Here is an 8,614-nt window from a genome sequence, read left to right as displayed (position 1 = left end):
AATCTGACCTGGGAATGTTACCCCGTTGTTTCCCTTCTATCATGAAAGATTGGGGTCCCAGAGGCTTTGCCACAATCACGTCATCCGGTGAGCTGCCCTGTGAATGGGAAGCTGCACAGGAGGTACTCTCACGGAGTGGGTTTTCAGATTTTTTTGTGTGCTTTTCGTCTGTTTTGTGGAATGAAGGGTTTTACAGTGGCCGGAGTGCAAATCCTGCCACCAACCTCCTAATTAAAAGTAACCCAACTGCAGGAGGACGTCCGTAGACACAGTTGGGCACTAGAGATGGATGGCCGTTGGTTCACAAGGAGCTCCGCCGCCCTTTGACAGGTTTTGTATTTAATCCTGCTGGATGTCCATATCATACATCCTCCTCACCAGAAAACCTGGTTCGGCAGATGGTTTAGTCGCCGACAACCCGACCATAGAACAGGTGAGTGCAGGTTTAAATGGGACTTGCAGCAAGTCACAGATCTAGTCTGACCTGACCTGACGATAACAACATCGACTGACCGATATACTAGAAAAATACTCGATTTTGCAAGTAACAAATGTAAGACTCTCTCCTCTGGTGAGGGTAAAAAAAACTACTGAACCAAATCCAACCAAATGTTGCATGCTGCCTCAGGGTACCCAAAGTATGGTTTCTGCCTGGGGAGCATCACTGGTGAGGAAGTTCAAGGTGTGGGAGGGGGTGACACCTGGTGATTGCCGGCACAAATCATCTTCTTGAAAAAGAAAGTTTAAACAAGCTGATAATATGCATTATGGTGATGTTGAAATCTGAATGAGAATAATTATAAATTTTCAAAATGTTTCATTTTACTCGTTTTAAGCAGAGGTTCAAACGAAAACAAAACACTGAGCTTTGCAGTGAAGTACAGGTGATTTTTACTCCTGCCACATATAAGTAATGATGAAGGTTGATGATGGTGATGTTGGCTGACTTCCAAGCAGATGTAAGATTACTTCAGTGAAATGAGACGGTGAATTGAGCAGAATGTTTGTGAAGTACGATGTGCTGTCTTTTGATCAAACCCATCAGAGAAGGGATGAGTAAAAATGTCTGGGATGTAATAAATGTAAAATAGTGTACCTCCTCACTGGGATAATGACCGTGGACGGGCTGGTTCTGGGTTCTGGGAAGGGAAGAACAAAGGTCATTATCAGCTGGGACGGGCTGATAATGACCTTTGTCTCACTCCAGGGACTGGCTGGTTCCCAAAGTCATTGGATGTTAATGCGTTCTCTCCGAGCCTGCTGTGGTTCATAAAATAAATCACCAAGCATGCCATGTTCACAGGAGGCACTTCCACAAGGTTCAAAGTCCTGTCACTGGGAGTGACCTGTCAGGGGTTTGTGTATCACACGTCTGTCCACTCAAGCTTCGCACCGGTCCACATGGTCGGGAATTTGCAGTACCAACAGGTGCCCACTCGGCAAGATGAGAATGTTCTTCAAGTCTTGTTTTTCAGAGGCACAGCCCTTTCTCTCAGGTACTTTTACAAATCTTTCCACCTTGTACCAGGAGCTTGGTGAGCTATTCCAAGTAACAATCCTTATCTCTCACACATAATGTACTTTATGGTTCCCCGAACACCATCATTTCTCGGGGTTTCTGAACATGTGCACCGAGCATTCTGGGTAAATCACATCATTTTGAACGTCATCCATTGAATATTATTTTCTTGTTTGTGTGAAATACCATTGTGATGTTACTGAAAGATGTTGTATTGATTATTTTTTCAATTTAACGTTTATTCCTTTAATCCCATTTCCAACACTTTGTCATGAGCATTTCAGATTGTTTCGCTTCTGACATAAATTTACGTCCGTTGTCTGTCGCCAAATTGGGTAAAAATAAATGTCAGTTTTCAACACCACAAATAGTACCACGTGATCGATTAAATCCCTGATCAATTCAGCCACAGTTTTAATGCACAGGTGGGTCTCACCGAGCAACAGGTGGGTCTCACCGAGCAACAGGTGGAACTAATGTGAGCGATACTGACTTTTTTTATTTTTTATTTTGTATACCTTGGTCAAGGCTCGAATGAGAGCTAACACACAACTCACAGCAAGGAGGCATGAGACAAGAGGGGCGGGAGTGGAAGGGACAAAACAGTGGGGAACAGACACATTAGGTGAACTGTGGAAGGGAGAGGGATGGGGATGGGACGGGGAACATGGCGAAGAGAAGATGGACATTTCAGGGACTTTCAGGAAGGAAAGCAGGAGAAATGAAGGAAGTGGGCTTGGGTGGATTATCAGGGGTAGAAAAGATCGAGGATTTGGATGGGGGAAGATAAGAGGTGGTGGTGAACAGCTGTTTTGAAAGTCTGGAGGGAAGAATGGGAAAGAATAGAGTGAGGAAGTTTATTCCAAAGGCGGGAAAAGTTTTTTAGTTTGGTAGTTTTACCAGAAGGGGGTTGTTGGCGGACCTTGAGCGCCCTGTGGAAATGTGGTGGAGACAAATCGCAAATACTGACTGATAGTTTCTGATATTAGTGACGGATTAGTAATTTGAACCATTTCCATTTGTTATTGCAGACCGAGCTTGGTTTGACACGCCGCCCGATCTGCCCATCCATATTGCACAGGATCGGTACTGGAGGATTGGAGAGCAGCAAATGTTACACCATTATTAAAGAAAGTATCCAGAGAAGAATTGGGGAACTATAGACCTGTTAGTTTGACTTCAGTTGTGGGGGAGGTGTGTGAGACATTAATTAAATCTTTTCGAGTTCTATGAAGCAGTTTCTGATCGGGTGGATGATGGAAAGGCAATGGACATAGTATATCTCGACTTGAAGAAGGCATTTGATAAGGTACCACATCGGGGGTTGCTCAGCAGAGTGAGGGCTTGTGGAGTGTCTGGTCAGTTAGCGATTTGGATTACAAACTGACTTCATGATCGGAAGTATAGAGTGGGAGGATGTCAGTAGAGGGGTATCTCAGTGATCAGTACTTGGACCATTACTATTCGTTCTTCACATCAACGATTTGGATAATGGGGTGAAGAGTAAGCTTTCCAAATTTGCAGATGATCCAAAGCTTGGAGGTACGGTGGATAGCAGAGGGGGTGGTGATCAGATTCACGAAGTATTGATACTTGCACAGATTTGGCAAAAGATTGGAAGATGGAATTTGACTTGGGGTGTTGGGGGATGGGGTAAGGTGTTGGGATGGGAAGAGCAATGAAAACAGAGATTACAGGATGCAAGAGGTCATTTTGGAGCATGTCACACAGGAGAAGGATCTGGGGGTGGTAATAGATCTGGGAGGTGAGCAGGCAGCACAATGCCAGGCAGCTACAGGTAAAGTAGATAGGGTTTTAGGTTGTAGTTGGAGGGGGATCATTTACAAATCAAAAGAGGTGTTGTTACCTTTGTACTGGAATTTGGTGAGGGCCACATGTAGAATCTTGTGTGCAGTTCTGGTCACCACGACAGTGGATAAGTTTTAAATTAGAATTACATAAGTCGCTGAAAGTTATGGAGCTAGAGGGGTAGAGGGATGTTGACAGGACTTTTCGGAATTTTGAGCACTGATGGGTGATTGTGTGCATGTGTACGGAGTGCTGTTGGTGGGGGTCTCATTAAGGGGTGTTGTCTGGTTGATGGTGTGTTTTTGTTTTTTAACCAAGCCCATGCCCCCTCCCCTGAGGGAAAAAACACAAAAACTTCAATAAATCACAAAAACACTTTATTTAAAAACAATTTTTAAAAACTTTGCATTTTCTTATTAACATCCGCCATCGAAGATCGGAGGTTACTGTTTTCACCCCCTTTCTGTTTGTTTGTTTGTGAACAGTATGACGGAAAAACTCCTCGACGGATTTCGACGAAACACATCCGCCATCGAAGATCGACTGGTGGATAGCAGCTCTGTTCACCTCACTGTGACCTTAAAGAAGTCACACCTGGTCACCTTTTGGCAAGATACGGGTCACCTTGCGGGTGACATTGGTTTATTTGTTTGTATGTTTGTGAACAGTATGACGGAAAAACTCTTCGATGGATTTCGACGAAACATGGTGCAGGGATTAGGTATGGTCCAAGGATCATGCCATTAGATTTTGGACTTGGAACAAAATCCAATATGGCCGCTATGGCGGTCATTTTGAAAAAACATTTGAATTTTTTTTTCATTTCTACATGTTTTTAGTGATTTCCAATCCCCCCCCCCCCAAAAAAAAAATTGAGAAAAAAATTTTTTGCAACTTTTTTTCAACAAAATTTCGATTTTTTTTTTTTGCATTTCTACATGTTATATGTGATTTCCAACAAAAAACATGCCAAAATTATAATTGCGGCTGATTTTGGAACTTCAGGTGGATATACCCACGTAAAATCAATTTCTGTCTCAAGGAATCGAGTAATGACGAATGAATTGAGTGTGTAAAAGGGAAAGTTGCAAATTATAACTCTGTGATCACTGTTGACATCAAATTGAATGAATGGGATATCACGTTCACTTGAGTGACCCAGCAGTATTGGCGGCGGAGGTTTTGCACTCGACCGAGTGCTCCCCCTCCAGTTTGGATCTTGTGTTGATAAATTAGTGTGGTGTTGATGTGGTGCATGCGTGATGGGGGATTGGTCTCCACCTGTGTCTCATTTCCTTGTATTACTACATCATCACACATACTTGCACCAAGTTTGATTTAAATCCTTCAGTTGTTCTCAAGTTTCACATTTTTACCCGACATGACCTCTGACCTTTGACATCTTGATGCCAAAATCTAATCATTTCATCTTTGCATCATAATATATATACACTTGTACCAAATTTGGTCACATTCCCATCACTGATTGATAAGTTTGTGCAGTAAAATAATGTTTACCTTTTGGGACATCTGACCTTTGAACCCTTGCCCCATCATCTTATCAGTTTATCATGACATCATTATGCATACTTGCACCAAGTTTGACTTTAATCCCTTCAACCATTATTAAGTTATCACGATGATGAAAACCATTGACGGACGGATGGAACAATGGACGGACCGACGGATGAAAATTCAATTTATCTGCGACTTCGTCGGCGGAGGCATAAAAATGAATTTCACGAAAATCTTGAAATGAGGTCGAACATGGTGTTGTACCTCCCGTTACAAACTTTTTAAGAACTAAGAAATATCTGTTTGCTGTTGTAGTTTCATCCCATCTGGACTGCACTGCAAGGATTGCCAATCAGGTCTGGAAAACCGAGTCGAAGGAAATTAATACAGAGTACTCCGGGGAAACTGAAAAACCAGGCTGAGTTATCCTCCCTCCGTCCCTCTTCCTTCACCAACAGATGGTTCATCTCACCATCCCAACCCCAACACTCTTCACTCATACCAGTTCACTGCACGTCAACCATCTATCATGTGTTACTACTGTACTCTTCCCGGCTATTTGACTTGAATTTTCATGTTCTTGAACAATTGCAATGAAACACAACAAAACCAAAAAATATTTTGCAATCAAATTTATTTTCCACGTTTATTTCACATTTGACAATACAGATAAAAACAGAGGATGTAATAAACATGTCATCGTCATCATCATCAATAAGCTCGTGGATTCCAAACTGGAAGCCTGCGTCCCTCAATGAAGCTTCTCACAATGACTGGACTCCGCCAGAGACCTTGAAGAGAATAGATGTTGAAGAATTGTCTGTTCAAGGTGACAGTGGGGACAGAAGGGATTATGAGTTCGATCGAGTTTTTAAAAACACATACAGTCAAGGCTCATGCAAGAACTAGTGCACTGAACATATCAGGACATAACAGGCCAAAATGAACAGCAGAGGGGGAAACACCAACAGTGTAGTTGAAAGAAGATGGAGGGAGACTTGAACAAACAATGGGTGTGAGGAGGAATGGGGGGCAGGAAAGGACACACGGGGTGAACATGATGGACACAGAAGGAAAAACTGTAAATTGAGAGTTTATGTGTCAAACAGAAAAAGGAAAAACTCGAGTGTGTTGATTTCATAAATTGCAGGTGCGTCTTTTTGTGTTTGGGAGGAGGTGGGTAATTGAACAAGTGGTGACGTAGGTGTTCTGGTGTCTGGGTGGCATCAATGAAATGTGTCCCTCTGACATCAAGGTGGTGTTGGAGGGGAAGCATTTTTGTTTGTGTTGGAAGTTTGTCTGTGTCGGTGAGTTCGGCAGAGGCTGTGATGATTCTGAATGTGTTGTTGAGTGTAAAGCAAACTTAATTGCCAGGGAGAGAGTTTGAGACCCAAGTTTGTTGTTCTCCGTGTTTGTGATAAGATTATTTTGCACGAGTGTCTGGTTATTGCATCAAAAGCTTTCATTGTTCCGCTGATGGTTCTTCTTCTCGACATGTCCTCACACCACATGCTTCCATGCTTAAACACGTGCCTTGGCTCATTCGTTGAGAGCTGTCATTTCACTCAAGGTACACTTTTGTTTGAGCAACCAGCAGCATAACTGGTGTGACATGGTCTGGGGATCCCCTTGGCAGTCGTAAATCTCAGGTCATTGCTGTATCCCCATTTTTATTTGGGGATACCTTGCAGTGTTCCACGACAGCAGGCTGGCAGTTATGACATCACCATTCTTGCCAGGACTCGGTTGGCCCTGCTGGCATGCATTATTTGGGCTGCGGCATCAACCTGGTGGTATCATCAACCAACAGGATTTCGTGCCTCATTTGGATCCGTGTGGAAGCAGGGTCCAAATTGAGTGGTTGTGTGGTGGTGAGGAAACTCTTTCTCGACTTCTCATCTGCACTGCAATGGCAACTCATTGGATAGTGAATGCCTTTTATCTGTGCTTGACTTGGGGCATTCTGTTCTGCTGGTAATCTCTCTCCTCGTCTTGGATGGAGTGATACCAGGCGATGCGATGTGGGATGGATGTAACATTCAGCACAGGATTGAGTTTATTCAACGCTCGATTGACCTGATCGCTCCCAGACCGGACATGTTTATTCTGTGGTTGAATGACAGACAAGAGCAGTGATCTGTAATGTTGATGGTTCAGCATCCCACTTTGAATGACACAGTTTGTGCTATTACCCAGTTGCTTTCACTTTGTCGATGTGCTTCTTGTATATCAATGAGCGGTCAAAAATGAACTCAAGATACACTGTGGTTGGGGTGGTGATTAAGCCAAGTGCCATTCCATGAGATTAAGAGTTGATGTTTTGTCTCATGAGTCCTCAAAAGGAATGTGTATACTTGGATGTGGGCAAGGTTGGCACTCAGGTGGGTTTATTAAGAGAAGAACGTCAGTCCAGCTGGTGCCCTTGGTAATACAAACTCAATATGGTGGACTGTGGTGCACAGGTCATCTGCATGAATGAAACTCATTGTGTCCAGGTACACAGGTTGGCTGTTTGTGTATACGTTGTGAAGGGTTGGAGCCAGGACACTGTTTTTGAGTGAACTGTTCTTTTGTCACCACCATCAACTGCACTTCACACAAAGTTCCACAAAGAATCGTCGATTTTCATGCATGGTTTGTACGAGTTCATTGAAGTGAAGATAATTGGTCATCTTGTAGAAATGATCTTTCATGACAAAAGCCAGTCTGTTCATCAATAGGATGTTGTTCAGCAGATGTTAAAAGGTGGTGGAGAATCAGCTGTTCAAAGAGCTCATACATGTGGTTCAACAAGGAGATGGGTCCAAAACTCATCGTGAGCAAAGTGGAATCGTGAAGTAACATTAAAGTGGTTGTTTCATCTGTATGTCCTTGTGGAAATGTAAATTATCCCAATGGTATATTGTGTATCTTGTCTGTGTATATTACCATTGCAAGTTATGTGAATGAAAAAGCCAAGTTATTCACATTTATCAGTAAAATAGTTGAACCTTCTAAGTCTACGATAAAATATGGACAAGTTAATCAAACATTCAGTGTGGAATCAGAGAAGTTCCACACATTGTTAAACCATTGTGCTCTGTGGATGAGTAAGTGAAGGAGAAATGCAGAGGGAGAACTTGCTGGGTAAATGTACCATGATATGATTATGATACAGTTTAGCCCACAACGATTCATACCCTTACCAAATTTGGAGTATTTTGAATCGTGTTATTTGAGGAATGAGTTGTTTTCTGGCTTAAGTTTCATAAGAATGACAAACAGCTGAAAGAATCACTGCCAGAGACATTTCAAGAAATACATTGTTTCGGGGGTATTTTATTGATAGATTTCCAAAAAAGTCATGTCCAGAATTACTCATACCCTTGCTTTGATCAGTTCAAAGCCACATTCAGTAATCAATGGGAAAGCCTCTGTTTGTGATTACAGCCTCCAAACGGTTTTTATACTTGCTCACAAGGTTTTTGCCTGTCTCTGCAGGGATTTTGGCCCACTCCTCCTTCACGAAAGTCTCCAGGTCTTTGAGGTTGGAAGGCTTTCTTGCCATCACTCCGGTCTTGAGCTCCCCCCACAGATTCTCGATTGGGTTTCGGTCCAGACTTTGGCTTGGCCACTCTCGAACATCTACATCGTTATCCCGGAACCATTTCTTGACTGACTTGCCGGTGTGTTTTGGATCATTGTGCTGCTGATACGTCCAATGCTCCCGAAGTGAAGTTTCTCTGCGGACTGTTTGATGTTTTCCTCAAGGATCTTGATGTGCTGCTCCTT

At 42.9% G+C, this 8,614-nt stretch overlaps 1 protein-coding gene across 1 annotated transcript in view; it reads left to right on the top strand.

Moving 5' to 3' along the window:
- The first annotated feature begins 250 nt into the window (after nucleotides 1-250).
- The window catches only part of LOC147033851 (uncharacterized), a 39,987-nt gene continuing 31,623 nt past the window's right edge, over nucleotides 251-8,614 (top strand). The window contains exon 1 of the mRNA XM_085871927.1: nucleotides 251-1,496. Coding sequence (XP_085728053.1) covers nucleotides 1,445-1,496 — 52 coding nt within the window. The 5' untranslated portion in view covers nucleotides 251-1,444. The remainder of the gene's footprint in view (nucleotides 1,497-8,614) is intronic.

Source organism: Eptatretus burgeri, chromosome 1 (assembly GCF_056783735.1).
Source record: "Eptatretus burgeri isolate ZD-2024b chromosome 1, Ebu_testis_v1, whole genome shotgun sequence".
Classification (NCBI taxonomy): domain Eukaryota; kingdom Metazoa; phylum Chordata; class Myxini; order Myxiniformes; family Myxinidae; genus Eptatretus; species Eptatretus burgeri.
The sequence above is the reverse complement of the archived record's forward strand: the minus strand, read 5'-3'. Positions and strand labels throughout refer to the sequence as shown.